General features: G+C 45.5%; 1 protein-coding gene across 3 annotated transcripts in view; it reads left to right on the forward strand.

The window, feature by feature from the left end:
• The window catches only part of LOC121281733 (solute carrier family 26 member 9-like), a 107,043-nt gene that overhangs the window by 36,419 nt on the left and 51,954 nt on the right, over positions 1–18,670 (forward strand). For all 3 annotated transcript variants that reach the window (XM_041194646.1, XM_041194647.1, XM_041194645.1), the window contains exons 3-8: positions 1,011–1,150; positions 8,022–8,132; positions 13,204–13,379; positions 15,719–15,883; positions 15,983–16,135; positions 17,301–17,383. In XM_041194646.1, the coding sequence (XP_041050580.1) occupies positions 1,011–1,150; positions 8,022–8,132; positions 13,204–13,379; positions 15,719–15,883; positions 15,983–16,135; positions 17,301–17,383 (828 nt within the window). The remainder of the gene's footprint in view (positions 1–1,010; positions 1,151–8,021; positions 8,133–13,203; positions 13,380–15,718; positions 15,884–15,982; positions 16,136–17,300; positions 17,384–18,670) is intronic.

The following is an 18,670-nucleotide window of genomic DNA, read 5'->3' on the forward strand; positions in this document are numbered from 1 at the left end:
ATATTTACCACCGAGATAGATAGGTTCTTGATTGGTAAGGGGATCAAAGGTTACGGGGAGAAGGCGGGAGAATGGGGTTGAGAAACTTATCAGCCATGATTGAATGGCGGAGCAGACTCGATGGGCCGATTGGCCTAATTTCTGCTCCAACATCTTATAGTCTTATACGACATTATTTTTTTAGTTAATTGTTTCTGCACCTGGCATTATTGCCAGTTATTCCACCAGTTACTTGAGTTTTTTGACCATTTTGAATGCTTCCATCTTGGTTCTACTGGCACGTCCTCTCTTCAGTTACTCTCAACACCAATAAAAATAAGGAAGGTCACAGGTTTGATCCCTGATCTATCGGGTGGTGTCTGGGACACTACAATTGGCCTTGGGAGGGAGGCAAACGATCAGCCAGGGTTTAAGCTACTGATGACCCATCTAGTGATCCCAGCTGGCCAGGATGTAAGACTAGGTCAAGATAAAGCTCAGTCACACTTCCTGACATGGTGGAATAGTTTGCTGGCATCATCAAAGACTATATTAAGTAGAGAATTCAGGAGAAATTTCTTTACCCAGAGAGATCAAATGGACGCATTTAAGAGAAAGCTAGAACAACAACAAGGGAGGAAAGTATAGGAGGCTATGAGGTGAGTGGGAGGAGGCTCTGTTGGAGCATAAATACTGGTACTGACTGGTCGGGCTGCATTTCTGTGCTGTATGCTCTATGTCACTCTATGTACAAAGATGAACAATGGATGGAAAACCGAGGGACCAGGGGGCCACATCTTGCTGTGAGTAAACAACCTGAGGTGGGGTGAAAATTGGATTTATTTATTCCAAAAGGAAACATTTCTCAGCTCCAGAGCTTCTTCGTCACAAAATACCCTGGGTATGATCATAAAAATGTCTAGTGCCACCTTGAAGGAGTTCATAATCTTTGGTCTCAGAAGCACATTCATTGTATTTTCATGCTGTCAAATTTGGCAAAAGGATCTGAATTTTTCTTTGCTATTTCCTAGCTGCTCAACGGCCAGGCTCAAAGCCATTTTCATTCAACTCTTCCCGATAATTGCATGGCTCCCAAAATACAACATTAAGAAGAGTCTCCTTTTTGATATCATATCTGGTATCAGTGCTGGGACTATCCAAGTCCCTCAAGGTAAGAAACATTCTTCTTCAGACTGAAGTTTTATACTAACGAGATAACACAACAAAATGCAAAAGAAAAAACTCTGTTCTTCAATCCTGGAACAACAAACTCACGGCTCCCAGTACAGTACTCTTTCCTATATCCGATTCCCTTCATCAAGCCTCCACATCTTCCCTGTTTATTGTAAAATGATTTCCCCACAAGACGCTTGTAGTCACTGTTTCTATTACGATGAGGTCCCATTGAATTCGATATTTGAACTCTTCAGATCCACACAACAACATAGGAACAGGAGCAGGTCATTCAGTACCCTTTAGCAAGTTCCGCCATTCAATATCTGTCCTGTTCCTACCTCCACTGCATGTCTTGGCTCCATAATCCCTTAATATCCTTTAGCCAACTAAAAGCTACTGGTGTCAGATTTAAATTATTAATTGGGCAGAATTTTGCCCCAGTCAGGCGGGCTTGGTGGGGGTGGTCAGAAAGCCAAATGCCGGCCACGATCGGGTCTGGACTGTGATTACACGCTGTGGGGCGTGCCAATTAAGGCCCGCTCAGCGTGAAATGCGAGCAGTAGTGCTCACCGCTGCCTGTGTTGGGCGGAGGGTGGGGGGGTGGTCGGAGGGGTCGGGGGGGGACGAGCACAAGCTTGCTGGTGCACGCTTGTAAATCTCCCTGAGGCGCAGAGCTGAATAATTTTCAAAATAAAGAATAAAGATTATAAAACATGTCCCCTCATGTGACCCCCCGCCCCCCCCCCCCCCATCATCACATGAGCAGGGGGCGTGTTATTAATTAAATTTGAATAATCTGATTTTATTTTCATTTGCTGTTGGAAACCTCGTCCTGCCCGTGGATGAGGTTTCCTGAAAAATGAAAAGGCCACTTGGCCTTTTCGCCTGCCACCACCCCCCCCCACCCCTCCCCTCCCCAAACACCCGCCCCCCTCAACCCGCCCCCCGCCCCCACCCCCGCCCACCGTAGGGTTTGACAGGCAGCGAGAAATTTCTCTCAATTAACTTTTTAATGGCCTTGACAGGCCTTCTAGTTGTCGGCGGACGCGCTGCTGACTCCGGCACACGCCTATCGACTGAAATATCATCCGAGTGCGCAATGACGTGGAGACGCAGGCCCAACATCATCAGGTGTCATTTTACGCCCGGTCGCTTCGGGCGCCTGTCCATCCACTGAGCTAAGAATTCTCCCCGGTGAGTTAGTTCCTACTGCTCTTTGTGGGAGACAGTTCCACCCTTTCTGTAAAGAAGTCTTTCAACGTTTCTGCTGTATAGCCCACCTGGTTCTGCTGTTAAGGGTTATGCGCCCTTGCCCTAGTCGCCCCACCAATGGACAATGTTTCTCTGCGTCTATCCTATCAATTACTTTCAAAACCTTAAAAGCCTCATCTGTATTCCAGGGAACACAAGTCTAGTTTATGTAATTTCTCCCCAAAATCAAACACTTGGAGCCCTGGGAACATTCTGGTGAATTGGCACTGCTCACCTTCCAAAACTGTTAAACTTCGTCCAAGATATGGTGCCCAGAACTGTACACCAGTAATCCAGGGGTGAGCTAACCAGGGCTCTGTAGTGAAACATCCTTCCTTTTATATTCTAGATAAGCAGTTATAAAGATTAACATTTCATTTGCCTCGAGGATCATTTTTTTGTGCCTGGCCACTACATTTTAGTGATCTGTGTACACAGGCATCTATGTCATTGTCCGAGCTTTTCACCGCTTAGAAAATACTTGGGTTTATCCCATTTTTGTTCAAATTGAATGATTCACAATCACCGGCATTGAAATCTATCTGCCACAACTTTCTCCACTCAATGTCTCACTGTAGTTTTATGTTCCTGTCTAAAATACTTACTGCAGGTGGAAACTAATACCACCCCCCCAAACCCCCACCCATCTTGGAAATGAGCTCGGGTTAGGGTAGCAAGGCTCATGGGTGGCCTTCTTGTCCGAATGCCAACTGAGACCCATTTAAGAGCCTCTCCTGTCATCTCTGGTATTCAACCGAGGAATTCACTATGCAAGGAGACCAACAAGCAAACTCTGTTGGGTTTGCTTGCAGCATAGTAGCAGGGTCCCATGTTCAAAGGCACAAAGTGCCTGACCATTCCTGGCATTGGGAAGGGGGGAACAGGCTGAGAGTCATTGCCCCGCCTCTTCCAAGATCCCCCTCCTGCCCCACCCCGCAGACCCCCTTCCCCACCAACCTCCATCCTGCCCTCACACCTTTGTCCAGGGATTCAACAATGATCCCTGGTGAAGGCCCAAGTATATTATCGGCAGCAGCTACTTCTGCTGGTGGCACTGCCGTTAATGGAGAGCTGCCCAGTCCTGACTGGCCAGCAGCTCTCGGGACCCCGGATTTCTACCCTATTGGGAGAAGTCCTGGAATTAAATGCCTTCCGTGGAGCCAAGAGGCTTGGGGGCAGAGTTCCTGCTGCCAATTAGGGACTCGACAGAGCAGATCGGGAGAAACTGTTCCCGCTCGTAAAAGGATCAAGAACAAGAGGTCACAGATTTGAAGTGATTTGCGAAAGAAGCAAGTGTGATGTGAGAAAAAGCTTTTCAACACAATGAGTGGTTCGGGTCTGGAATGCACGGCCTGGAAGTGTGGTGGAGGCAGGTTCAATGGAGGCATTCAAGAGGGCATTGGATATTTATTTGAATAGAAACAATGTGCAGGGTTACGGGGAAAAGACCGGGCAGTGGCACTAGGTCATAATGCTCATTTGAAGAGTTGGTGCAGACACGATGGGCCAAATGGCCTCCTTCTGTGCTGTTAAAATTTTGCGATTCTATGATTCACTTGGGGTTCCTGGAGATCCAGTCAGCAGGGGTACCACCAGTTTCAGTGGTGGACATCGAGCCCCCAACCCCCTCATTAAATTCCACCTCGTGTTACCACTGTTTGTGTAATCAGAAAACTTGGTTACATGACTCTATTATGCGAAGTCATTAATAAATACAGTGAATACTTGAGGCCACATATCCTTGTGAGCCACCACTAGTTACTTCCTTCCAATTTGAGTAGATGCCCTTTCCTCCTAATCTCCACTTTGAAGCCCATTACCTAACCAGGTCAATAATTTGCCTTCAATTCAGTGAGCTTTAATTTTAGCTAGTTAGTTTTTTTATGTGTGGAACCTTATTTAATGCCGTCCGGAAGCTCATATAAATGACATCTGTAGACATTACCCTGTGTACTACTGAAAAAAAATTCAATCAGATTCGTTTGACATGACCTGCTTTTTACAAAACCATATTGACTCTCTCTGAGCAGCTCAAGTTTCCTTGAACGATCGGTCACACCATCCTTAGTTATGAATTCCAGTCACTTCCCCACATAGATGTTAAGCTGACAGGCCTATCAATTACGGTTTCTCTCACTTACCTGTTTTAACCATGGGCCAGGATTTTACGGTCGGTGTGGGTGGGGGTGGGTCAGACTCACCACCAACACCAACACGCTGTCTCGCAATGTTGCATTTGAAGGGGCCGCGCCCGCCGATAATTAAAAGGCCTATTAAGGCCATTAAGGAACTAATTCATTTCAAATTTACACTGCCCGTCCAACCTAAGGGTTGACAGGCAGCCGAAAAGGCCAAGCAGACTTTACGTTTTTTAGGAAGCCTCGTCCACAAGCGGGATCCACGAGGTTTCCTAAAGCTTTTGCAAATTGAATCAAAATTTCTCGTGAAAAATAAAAACATGTCCCATCGCACGCGCGAAAGAGCACTAGGCCCGATTCTCCCTCCTCCCCCCCCACCCCCTCCCCTGCTACCCCCGCCCACACAGGGTGTGCTCAGCGCTACCGCTCGCCTATTACGCTGGGAGGGCCTTAATTGGCCCCGCCCGTGTAAAATGGCGGTGCAGAGCCGATCGCAGACCCGCCGAGCCTGCCTGACGCAGGAAAAATTCAGGAGTTACGTTTTCATTTTTCCAAACTGAAGGAAGAATTCTTGAATGGAGGAAACTTTGGAAGATTTTGCCTAAAACATCCTTCGATGCCCTCACTACGTCCTTTAAAACCCTGGGGTGGAAACCCTCAGGATTTGGTGCTGTTATCTTTTTGAATGTTATTTTGTTCTATTAACTGCACTTCGGAATTTCCCTCTGGGCAAATACTCAGGACCTGACTCTCGTTTTTAATTCCACTGCTGACTGTGGTGTCCTCCGCTGGAGTATTGTGTACAATTCTGGGCACCCTATTATAGGAAGGATGTGAACACCTCGGAGAGAGTGCAGGAGAGGTTTACAAGAATGGTTCCGGGGATGAGAAATTTCATCTATGAGGATAGATTGGGGAGATTGGGACTGTTCTCATCGGAGAGAAGAAGAGAGGAGATTTGATAGAGAGGTTCAAAATCATGAGGGGGCTGGACAGAGTAGATAGGGAGAAGCCGTTCCCACTCGTTAAAGGATCAAGAACGAGAGGGCACAGATTTAAAGTGATTTGCAAAAGAAGCAAGTGTGATGTGAGAAAAAACTTTTTCACGCAGCGAGTTGTTCGGGTCTGGAATGCACGGCCTGGAAGTGTGGTGTAGGCAGGTTCAATCGAGACATTCAAGAGGACATTAGATGATTATTTGAATAGAAACAATGTGCAGGGGTGCAGGGAAAAGGCAGGGCAATGGCACTAGATTTGGAGAGCCAGTGCAGACATGGTGGGCCGAATGGCCTCCTTCTGTTCCGTAACATTCTGTGATTCTGAGGTGCAATAATAGACTTTGTAGTGCAAACAGAAGTCATTTCACCCAAACCCATCTCTGAAAGAGCTATCCACTTAATCCCAAACCCCTGCCCAGATTCAGGTTCCAACATTCTTTCTGGTTATCGTTCCATGACATAACAAATATTCCCCTAATTTCCCCTTCTGTTTACCTGCTCACTGCATACATAAACTGGTTGATCCTGTATTAATGTTTGTTTGAATATACTGATAAGAATCTTACTTTCCAAAATCTCTTCTTGTGGTCTGCCTGGTAGACAGAATTCATTGTAAAAACTAGTTTATATGCTACTTAGTTGAACCGTTTCCAAAGCACTCCACACCTAAGTGCTTAAAAAAAATCATACATTGTGTGGTGTTGCGGTATGATAAGGTGTTATTTAAATGCAAGCATTATTATAAACTATCTTAATTTTTTAGTCTATATGTTTATCATAGAGTTTCATTGTGATTATTTCAAACTTTGCAACATTCTTAAGTGATCCCAGAGACCCAAATTAAGCAGTTTGTATAAGGAAATAGTTTAAACTCAGGAAAGGCGTTGGTCTTTGGTAGTCAGAATATTAACCTGGGTGTGTAAATGTTCTGTTGCAATTTGTAATTTTGCACAAGTCTTGCATTAAATAAACAGGAAGGGAAGATTATAGCTTCTTGGAATTACCATTAAATCTGCTGTAAAAGCTCAATTCCTTTGTATGTTTTAAGTCCTAGAATTATAGAGGGTGTGTTATTTTACCAGTGTGCTCTAATTTATTTTTCTTTATTCTTGAATGGGATGTGGGTGTCACTGGTAAGTCCAGCATTTATTACCCATCCCCATCTCCCCTTGAGTTGAGTGGCTTGCTAGACCATTTCAGAGGACACTTAAGAGTCAATCACATTTCTGTGGGTCTGGAGTCACATGTAGGCCAGACCAGGTAAGCACGACAGATTTCCTTCCCTAAAGAACATTAGTGAGTCAGACATTCAGCACCATTTGCGACTCCTCAGATACTGAAGCAGTCTATGTCCAATTGCAGCAAGACCTGGACAATATCCAGGGTTGGGCTGACAAGTGGCAAGTAATGTTCGTGCCACATAAGTGCCAGGCAATGACCATCTCCAACAAGAGAGAATCTAACCATCACCCCTTGACATTCAATGGCATTACCATCGCTGAATGCCCCATCATCAGCATCCTGGAGGTCAACATTGACCAGAAACTGAACTGGACTAACCATATAAATAATGTGGCTGCAACAACAGGTCAGAGGCTAGGAATCCTGCAGCGAGTAACTCACCTCCTAAGTCCCCAAAGCCTGTCCACCATCTACAAAGCACAAGTCAGAGTGTAATGAAATACTCTCCACTCGCCTGGATGAGTGCAGCTCCAATAACACTCAAGAATTTCTACACCATCCAGGACAAAACAGCCCACTTGATTGGTACCCCATCCACAAACATTCAGTCCCTCCACCACCGACACACGGTAGCAGCAGTGTGTGTACCATCTACAAGGTGCACTGCAGGAATTCAGCAAGGCAGCTTAGACAACACCTTCCAAACCTAAGACCTCTACCATCTAGAAGGAGAAAGGCAGCAGACACCACCACCTGGAAGTTTCCCTCCAAGCCACTCAACATCCTGACTTGGAAATATATCGGCCGTTCCTTCACTGTCGCTGAGTCAAAATCCTGGAACTCCCTCCCTAACAGCACTGTGGGTGTACCTACACCACATGGACTGCAGCGGCTCAAGAAGGCAGCTCACCACCACCTTCTCAAGGGCAGTTAGGCATGGGTAATAATGTCCACATCCCATGAATGAATAAATAAAAATGCTTTTTTTTTAAATGACTTGAAGGATCTGAGATTGGCTTTTAATTTCAGATTTATTAATTCAAGTTAAATTCCATCAGCTGCCATGGTGGGATTTGAACCCATGGCCCCAGAGCATTAGCCTGGGCCTTGAGTCTACCAATCATGTGACATTACCACGACATCACCATCTCCCCACTTTAATTTAAGCTTTTGAAGTGGGGGAAGGGTGATGAGCAGATCTGTCATTTATCACTGCAGTTATGAATATGCAGGACTGTTTATTAAAGCCTCAGACAGTATTATGCTGCTTTCTATTAAGACATGTTTTATTTAACAGGAATGGCGTTTGCTCTGCTAGCCAGTCTCCCCCCAGTCAATGGTCTGTATTCCTCATTCTACCCTCTCCTTGTCTACTTCTTCCTTGGAAGCATACACCACATGGTCCCAGGTTGGTCTATCTTGCTACTTTTTTTTATTCTCAGCATGAGATAGCTTTTATTTTTAAACATTTAATTGTAAGATGGCGTAACCCAAAGTGAATACCAATCTTTTATTGCAAATTATGGGCCAAAAGCAAACCACTGCAGTTGCTGAAAATCTGAAATAGAAACAGAAAATGCTGGAGTCACTCAGCAGCTCTGGCAGCATTTTTAGAGGGAGAAACAGAGTTAATGTTCCAGGTCAATGTTTCAGCTCAGAATGCTTTTTGGGGATCTGCTCCTGAACTGAACTGAATTTGTGTTTTTTTTTAAATTGTGATCTTATTTCTGTTGCCTCATTTTGACAATGGGTTTCATTCTCAACTCATTTTACACTCCCCTCAACAAACCAGTCAAATAGGCAAACAAAGTGACCCTCTGTTCATGCTGTTCTTGAATCACCAAGGGAGGTATGTAAACAGAAGATGTTGGAAATACAATGAGCCAGTCAGTGCCAAAGGAGAAAGTTAATCTAATGTTTCAGGTGAAACCTTTTGAAGGAAAAGAATTCTGATGAAGTGTGACACCTAAAACATGTCCTCTTCAGGCATTAGCCTAGCTGCTGTGCAGTTCCAGCAATTCTGATATAATCAGAATATATTTCCCTCCAAATCCCAGACTACTTTGATTTCAAACTATATCGTTGTTCCTTCACTGTCGCTGGGTCAAAACCCTGGAACCCCCTCCCTAACAGCACTGTGAGTGTACCTACACCACGTGGACTGCAGCAGCTCAAGAAGGCAGCTCACCACCACCTTCCCAGGGGCAAGCAGGGATGGGCAATGAATGCTGGCCTTGCCCACGACATTCACGTCCCATGAATTAATTTGTTTTAAATCTCAGGAGTGGTCTTGCCTGTTAAGTTTGGCCCCCAGGAAAGTACCTCATAAAATTCTCATTGACGTGACAGATTGTGATTAATTTGTGTCAGAAATTGCAAATGGGAACCAATGTGATAGACATGGGTCATGAATGTGGATGGTTGACTGGTGATAAGCGCTCACAACATACTGACCTACCATGTCCATTGTGTGTGGCAAATTTCTAAAAGAACCACAAAAGTGTGGATAGAAAATAATCCCGCCTGCAATCTATTTCAACAACAAAAACAACTTGCATGTGTATAGCGCCTTAATTGTCACAAAACTAAGTTGCCTTAAAGGAACATTTTTTCCAACAAAATTTGAAACAAACATTATTAGGATGAGTGACCAAAAACTAGGTCCAATAGGCAGATTTTAAGGAGTGTACTAAAGGATGGGAGAGAGGTAAAGAGGTGGAGAGACTTAAGGAGGGGATTCCAGAGCTTAGGACCTCGGCTGCTGAAGAAATTGTAACCAATGATGGAGCAATGAAAACTAATGCACAAGAGACCAGAATCGGAGGCACACAGAGATCCTGGAGGGGTGTTGGGATGAAGGAGGTTGCAAAGCCAGGGAGTTATTTAATAATTACTTTGACCGCATGAGTGCTACGATGCCTAATAGGTCTTGATCCATTGCCCCACAAACTGACTAGAATTGGTGCAGCGCAGACAATGGCATTGAGTTTCGATCCAAATGTACATTGAGTAGCAGAATGAGCTGAGTTGTGTTTTGATGGAGAGGACTTACTGACCCTGATATCTAACCTCCTAGGAGAGGCAAAAATACAGAAATATCCAGGAGCAATAAAAGAAATAAAATCTGGAAAATTAATCTTTGACTCCCCCGGGTAATCCAAACCAATCCAAGGGTCCACCATTTTTGTGCCTAACTGTAGGCCCGAAAGGAGCACAATGATAACCAATTTGGTAAGGCAGAGGCCTGAGCTGGAAAAGGCATTCAGGCTGCTCCTCAGTTGGTCATGGCCATTTAGTCCTTGTCGCCCGGCTGAAATGAGACTCCTGCAACCATTTTGAACCAGGATGCTGAAATTTCATTTAGACTCATCGAAGGCTGCTCTTCGGTATCTCCGGGTGTTGAACTGCACAACCAGCAATGGAAGTCGCTCGCCGAAAAAAATCTCCCACAAAGACCTGGAAAGTTCTGAGTGCTGAGTCGGAAGGAACAGGAATGCTCCTCCTGGCTCGGCAGAACAGTTTCAGGCTGCCTTTCTTCCTGCCTTCAGCGTGCTAGCCATCATATCCATCCCCACAACCAACATTCCCCAAAGCCTCCCTCACCCAGGGCTTACCTGTGGAACCGAATGCTGGATGAAAACAATGAGACCCCGACAAGTGAGGTGCGTCATGGTCCTGATTGCCACCCACGTGGTGCCTGAACAATGATAATGAGGCCCAAGGACACATTTAAGATGCACCAGATTCACACAGTTTCAGCACATTTAAAATTAAGGCCCATAGTCACAAATTCTGATCCAAATCTGGCCTTTCTTGACAAGCTTTTATTCTGCCGTTATTGTTTCCCCAGAGTGACAACTCAAATAATTCACATTCAAATTTTCTGCTCTTCAAAACTACGCTCTGTAAAATAAAATTTGATGGCCCTGCACTCCCAAACACACTTAAAGAGAGCACAGAGCAGAGTTGGTGGCTATAACACTGATTCTCCAACCAATTCTCTCTTTGAGCATTGCTCCCCTGTCACTGAATGTAGGAATAGTGAATGTACCTCAAAATTCCTTCAAATTAAGCGATTCTACCAAAATGTACAATTTTTACCTAATGTAAAGTTACCAGGAGGGTATACTGCCAAACGTTCTCTCTAGATGTTCCTGCTCTCAGTTTAGCTATCAGAAGAAAACAAGTTGCTACTTTAAAGAAAGGAGAACAAAATGAGAGGACAGCTCACCCTGCATCAATCCTTTTCCTATCGCTCAATGCCTGGTTGTAGAGTGGTACACGCAGAGCTCTTCTTAAAGGCAGGCTGTCCCTCATAAAGGAAAACTACACTGAAGAATATTGCTGCAATTTAAATGATTTGCAAAGTGAAAACCAAGACATAGTGAGGTTTACCACGGCAATGGGTGTTGCACTAGAGGCATTAGTAACGAAGGTGAACAGAAAGAGAGATGTTGTGGTTCTGGGGAGGGGAGGTGGGGACCCGATAGCCTTCAAAGACCCTCAGAAGGGAATGGTAGCAGCTGGCCAGAGTGGTCAGTTCCCTGGGTGTGGACACAAGAATCTGATAGTTGTGCCACAAGAAGTCTAATGACCTCACATGGGTGGTCAAGGTCAATGATTGTATCTTCACATAGGAACATAGGACTTGGAAGAAGGAGTAGGCCATTCAGCTCTTCGAGCCTGCTGTTCCTTTCAGTAAGATTGTGGATGATCTGGCTGTGGTCTGGTTAATACACCACAACTCACCAGTCATCCAGCACCTGCCCTTGACACTCAGAACCCTAACATCCAGATACTTCACCTCACCCACATACACCTCCCAATGCTGCCATTTGGCAGGATAAGTAAACTGCGGATGGTGTGACTATGGACCTCACACCAACTTACATCTTCTAAGTTCCTGCTTTGACACACCCAATGGCTGCCAACTTTCCAGCAACAACAGCCCATGGGGAAGAGAGAGAGCAACAGCATAACACTGATGAAGGTTCCTGTCCCCTAACCTGACACTCACAGCCACCAGCTCAGATTCTGGCACTGCCAGCAGTTTGGAGATTAGTATAGATTTGAATCAGCATGTGGTGAGCCACTGGACATGAATGGGCTGCAGCCCAGCCAGAGTTAAGGGATGGCTTTTTTGTGGGGCTTAGATGAGGACCTCAATGGGGTTGCATACAGGGGAATGCAAATTGGCATGCCTACTGAAACGCTGGGTCCATTGGCTGGCCTGCCAGTCAGCCAGCCTCCTGTCACTGTCAAGGAGCATGGAGAATTCCTGCTTCATGTTGGCAGTGAGCCTGACCTAGAGCTTGTCCTCTCAACAGCTGTTTCTTCTTGCTATCGTCCTGAAGCTGCAGAAGCACTGACGTTGCTGCCCCAATATCTGTTGTAGCCTGTGTGTGTGTGGACAGGTCATCCCTGGGAGACTGCAACAACATTCCATGTTCCTGGCCAATCTACAGCACCTCCAAAAACACTCCAGAGCACTTCTGGAGACTTTGCACTAGAAGAAAGTTCTTGAAAATGACATTTCCTGCAACCAGAGTCCTTGGCCCTTTAAATAATGCTATTGCAGGGTCCATCTTACATCAGAACGCTTGTTGATGAGCGATCTGCTAAGATGCTGCCTAGACCTGAGATGCCCAAATTTGGTATCCTGGTGACATGATTGTGCGGTATGACATCAATGGCAGAATCTTGTGGAAGCAACAGGGATCTCACCCACTGGCTGGAGACTTGGCGAGAGATCCACATTACCTCTTTTCAGCAAGGCCCACCACATCTTGTTCCCCTCCAGCACTAAATAAGCCAGAGGCAAACATTCCGCAGGGATCTACGATCCCAGAGCGAGCAGACCCGCCCGTGGAGAGCTGCTGGTCAATCAGAGGGCGGCAGTGCCATTGGGAAGGCGGTGGCAGCTGCTGGTACCATGCGCACACAAGAGGCTCGGAATTATCACTGGATACCAAGCTAGATGTGAGTGATGGTGGGATGGGGGAATCACAGGGTGGGCATTGCAGGGGGTCGACGGGTGGCTGTCAGTGGACCCCCACTTCCCGATGCCGGGTCCCTCGATCAAGCCTTTAAATGAGGGACCCCAGGGAGCCTTGAAGCAATCCCACACGGGTTAGCTCCTTGTGCCACATGGGCCATTGCTGGGTCAATGCTTTTAAGTGGGCATTCATTAGCCATTTAAGGGCCTCAGTTGGTAGCAGGGCAGGAAGACCATCCATGATGGAATCAGGGTGGTGGTGGGGTCCTACCCACTACTCTCCCACTTGATTAAATATGCCCCAGCCAACAAACTCGCCAAGGGGGAGGGCACAGGATTCCACCCCAGGAAAGCATCGATTCATGGTCTCCCAGCACACAGAGGAGAGACCCAGAGCGTCGAGAGTGATGATGCTAAGGAGCAGAATTTTGTGTTCCATGTTTCTCATGCAAGTTATAAATATCCCCCTTTATGTTTCTAACAGGTACGTTTGCTGTGTTGAGTATTATAGTTGGGAGTGTGGTTCAAGCACAGGCTCCAGTTGAAAAATTTCAACACTTTAATGAAAGTCTGAATGAAACCATCACCGATATTGAGGCTATGAACGAGGATCGCATGAGAATTGCAGGAACTCTCACCTGCTTAACGGCTGTAATACAGGTAAGCTATAATACAGGTAAGCTGTAATACAGGTGGGCTATCCAGAAATATCACTAACAAATTAGATTGGAAACATACTTCAACTCCAAAGAGAGTAATAGATTTAATTTCTCTTTTATTTTCTGCTGGTTTTTTTTTAGAAGAGTGGTAAAATATAACAAAATCACTTCTCATTCTGAGAGGGTATGGTGGAAGACAGCAGTAAATTCATGGAATAAAAACAGAAAAAGCTGGCAATAATCAGCAGGTCTGACAGCATCTGTGAAGAGAAAAACAGGGTTCATGGGACAAATTTTCCAGCGGACATCAGGATCCCAACGTGGCACCATACACAGGTCCTGAGCCCAATTATGCCCAAACCTTGCCCCCCACCCTCCCCCCCGGCCTGATCTTCCCGGAGGTAGCTGCCTCCGGGAAACCTTGTTAATTAGCTCTGGGCAGACTGCCCGAGATGGTGCGCTGCCAGCAACCCAACCGGGAGAGCTGGGCACTGCCAATGTGGCTGGGGGACTGAGAGGGAGATAGGGGCACCTTCCGAAGACTTCTAAGATGGTTAAAAGAAAGTATGGTCACAGCGGCCAGGCCATCATTAGGGAGGGGGGGTGGGGGAAGCCCCTCCACTGGACGGCGTGTGGCTGCAGCTGTGCCCCACTGATTCCTGCAGCTCAGAGAGGGGGGGGTGGATTTAAAGGAGGCACCAATGGTGCCTAGCCCTGGTGACAGGAGACCCACGCTAGAGAGGCGGTGGGCTCCAGACACAGCAGGGGGCCACTCCAATGACTGGAAGACCCCTTCTCCATTGGAAAATAGCCCGTAATTGTACCCTTCATTCGTGTAACCGGCTCCCGCCTCTTTTTTTTTTTCAAATTCATTCTTGGGATGTGGGCATCGCTGACTAGGCCAGGATTTGTTGCCCATCCCTAATTGCCCTTGAGAAGGTGGTGGTGAGCTGCCTATGGAGCGGGCTGCCTTCTCTCTTCCCCTCCCACCCTGGGAAACTTCATCCAAGGCTGGAATGCATCAAGGTGCCCATTACAACCACCACCACCCCCCCCCACCAACCCCCACCCCACCCCCCCACCCCCCCCCCCCCCCCCCCCCCCCCACCACCCACCCCGCGCCCCCCCCAATCCCCCACCTCCCTATTTTACTGGCGCTCCAACCACCCATCCCACCTCCACAGGGCCAGGTTGCTGACCTTACCTCAGGACTGGAACAAGTTAGAAACGTAACAGGTTTTAAGCAAGTGCAGAGGCAGGAAAAGTGGGAGGAAAGAACGCAGTGGACGTTTTGTGATAGGGTGAAAGGCAGGATAGGTTAAGTGACAAAGGAATGATAGTGCAAGACAAAAAGAGGTGGGACTGAGACAAGTGAAGAAACAAAAGATGGGGCCGAGAGAAGGTGTAAATGGGAAAACAGAATCATTACCAACAGGTGCCATCCAAAAACAAAAAAAACCCACAAAAAACCTTCCCTGGACACTGATACAAACAAACCAGGAGGAACATTATTGGACCATTAAAACAAAAATGTGTTTTCTGTTCATTTTCTTTTGAACACTTGTGTCTATTAATTATGAGAATAGTGAAGAAGGACAAAAGACTTTTGGAATAATAGTGACACAGTCAGCGGTCTTATAAGGAAGTCTCCAAAAATACATCCAACCAGACTTGGCCACCCAAACTGCCCTTTACCTGATTCACAACAACCCATGTCAAGCAAAAGAAGAATACACAAGGATTTGAATTAAAGCTGTAATCTGTTTTCATGGGATGTGGGTGTGACTGGAAAGGCTAGTATTGTTACCCATCCCTAATTGCCCTTGGACTGAGCGGCTTGTTCAGCCATTGCAGAGGGCAGTTAAGGGTCAACCGCTTTGCCGTGGGTCTGGAGTCATGTGTTGGCCCGACCAGGCCAATACAGCAGATTTCCTTCCCTAAGGGACATTTTGTTTTTTGAAAGACATTGGTGAACCAGATGGGGTTTTTACGACAATTGATAATGGTTGTCGTGGTTACCATCACTGAGACTAGCTTTCGATTCCAGATTTATTAATTGAATTTAAATTCCACCAGCTGCCATGGTGAGATTTGAACCTGCGCCCCCTGAGAAGTAGCCTGGGCCTCTGGATTACTGTCCCATCCAGTGACAGTACCATGCACAACACCACCCCCGTGTTTTTACATGGGAAAATTGGCAGGATATGGCAGTCGATTGCTCCAGTTGAAAAAGCTGGTACTGCTGGCCTTGTACTGTGCTGTGATTTAGTTCATTCCCCATGATATACAACAATAAACAGAATGCACTGAATGACAAGCTTCCTTCTCATTAATTAACAGATTTGCTTAGGCTTCGTTCAGTTTGGCTTTATCTCCATTTATCTTTCCGAATCCTTTGTTAGAGGATTCATGACAGCAGCTGGATTACAAATCTTAATCTCATTGTTGAAATACATCTTTGGACTGTCCATCCGTGCATATACTGGTCCACTGGCAATAATATATGTAAGTAACTGACAGGCAACTGTTAACATGATTTGATTCATTTCTCCGTCTTGAGCTATGGCTTAATTTTACTGATCTTGTTACTTTTCTCCTAACCAGACATTCATTGACGTCTGTAAAAACCTTCCCAAGACCAATGTAGCATCGCTGATTTTTGCTTTGATCACCGGTGTGGTCCTGTTCACTGTAAAGGAGATTAACGTCAGATTTAAGCATAAGCTTCCATTCCCCATTCCAATGGAAATTGTTTTGGTAAGTGAAACCTCAGGGCTCCCAGTTTTTCTTGGATCTTGGTTTAGATTCATGCTGTGACCAGTAATTGCACTTGAGAGCTTCTGAAGTTATGAAGTGATTTTCGTTGGAAATTTTAATTGTTCCTGCTTTCAGTCGGGGAGATGGTGGGGTGTGTGGGGGGAGGGGGGAAGGGAGAGAGGGAGGCATGTTTCCTAATGGTTCAGTGCGTAAGTTTATCACCGAGTTTGATATTGAGTTTTCAGACCAGAAAGGTTCTTTGGCCCATACTATGCTTCTTGATCACTGTGGGGGTGGTAATGCAGGAGAAACAAAATTGAACTTGGTAGTCACAGTTTTGACTTTGAGTGATAGTGTCCCGTGAGCTTGTTATATATCTTTCCCATCAAAGCTAATGGCAACAGCCACTTGGCAGTACAGAAGTTGAAAATTGTTGAAAAAGAGGGACTTGCTGCCGAACCCTTTAGTCTTGCGCTCATCAGGACAAACACAAGAATGCCAAATTTCAGAGGATCACAACAATTTATACTATAAGAGGAAAGGGTGCTGATTGGTTACTAAATTGACTCTGATTGGCCAAGGCATTGCCATGGAGAAAACAATGGGGAACTATAGGCTCCCTGAGCTCTCAGGTTATTCAAAAAGGCGCAAGGCTTGAACCTGTTCCTTTTGCTCCGTGGCAATGTCTCAGTCAATCAGAGTACAGTCGGCAACCAATCAGCATTCTTTTCTCCTGTAGTATAAGTTGTTGTGATCATTTGAAATTTGGCATTCTTGTGTTTGTTCTGATGAGTGCAAGAAGAAAAGCTTCCTCAACGTCTCTCTTTTCAACAAAAAGTAAATGGATGGAATGGCGTTGAGTATCCCCAAGTTAGGAATGAGAAAAATACTGGCCAGCTTCTGATCATTATCCCACTAACCTGATTGAGAAAGGTGTATGTATGCTTTGTGAAGAGAGAAGTAGGTAGATAACCTGCCTACACTGACTAAACCAAACTTCAATGGATAATGTGTCGAAGAGCTGCTGGTGTCTGTTGTATCTTTACAAAAAAACACCACCTCTAGCAAAGAGGGGAAAAAAAGGAAGGTGGAGGGGGGGGTGGAGAAGTCAAATAATTGCACATATTTTTTTAAAAAGTGACCAATGTTCCAATTTTACTTTTAGGTCATTGTTACCACAGCAATTTCAGGGGGAGCACACATGCCGCAGAAATATGACATTGATGTTGTTGGAGTGATTCCTCTGGGGTGAGTGAGAATGAAGAATATAAGCGTTCTTCTCCTGGTGGTGAACTCTGAGAGATATGCAGCATAGCTGTCAATGTCTGAGTTACTGGGCCGGAAGGGGAGGGGGAGCTTCACACACCAGCAGAATATAACGAAAATTCAGACATCTTCTGCGCACAGTTTCTCATCTATTAGTTTAAATGGTCTGGCAGCCACATTAAGTTTGCACCTGATTTCCCAATACACAAAGGTGGAAAATGAATCAACAACAACTTGTATTTATATAGCCCCTTTAACATAATAAAATGCCCCAAGACTCTTCACAGGAGCCTTATAAAGCAAAATGTGACACTGAGCCACATATTAGGGAAGATGGCTAAAATCTTGGCCAAAGAGATAGGTTTGAAGGAGTGTCTGAAAGGAAGAAAGAGTAGCAGAGGGATGGAGAGGTTTAGGAAGAGAATCCCAGAGCTTAGGACCCAGGCAGCTGAAGACAATAGTGGAGCGATTTAATAGTGGAGCGTTTTAATAGTGGAGTGATTTAAACCAGGGACCCGCCAGAGGCCAGAATTAGCTCTGAAAAAGGGTCATACGCTCTCAAAACGTTAACTCTGTTTCCCTCTCTGCAAATGCTGTCAGACCTGCAGAGTTTTTCCAGCATTTTCTCTGTTTTTATTTCAGAATTAGATAAACACAGATATCTCAGAGGGTTACGGCCTAGAGGAGATTACAGAAATTGAAGGCGCGACACCATGGAGGGATTTGAAAATAAGGATGAGATTTTTAAAATTAAGACATTGCTCGACTGGGAGCCAATGTAGGTCAGCAGGCAGACAGTACGATCAGGAAACAGGGATTGCTACAAATGAGGTCAAAGGCAGCAGAATTTTGGATGACCTCAAGTATATGAAGGGTACAATGTCAATTGGTTTGGAAAAAGATGTCATGCTGATTATTTAGCATGCAGTATGGAGTAGATTTAAAGAGCCAGTGTTCTTGGCCTTGTCCAGTGAATTTGGGGGGAAATTGGACATTGGCTGCAGAGGCCAGGACACCCTGTGTAATTAATGAAACACCAGGAGAGGCACAGGGGGACCCCTATGTCCAAATTCCTGATATACTTGCTGCAGCTAATTCAGTAAATCCAAATTTCTAACTAGAATACAATGGGGATAGTCGTATTAATAAATAATAAAATGGCTTCCTTGATGTTCAACAGGGTTCTGTGAAAGGTCATCGACCTGAAATGTTAACCGGTTTCTCTCACAGATGCTGCCAGACCTGCTGAGTTTCTCCAACACTTTTTGT

This window comes from Carcharodon carcharias, chromosome 9, assembly GCF_017639515.1.
Source record: "Carcharodon carcharias isolate sCarCar2 chromosome 9, sCarCar2.pri, whole genome shotgun sequence".
NCBI classification, from domain to species: Eukaryota; Metazoa; Chordata; class Chondrichthyes; order Lamniformes; family Lamnidae; genus Carcharodon; species Carcharodon carcharias.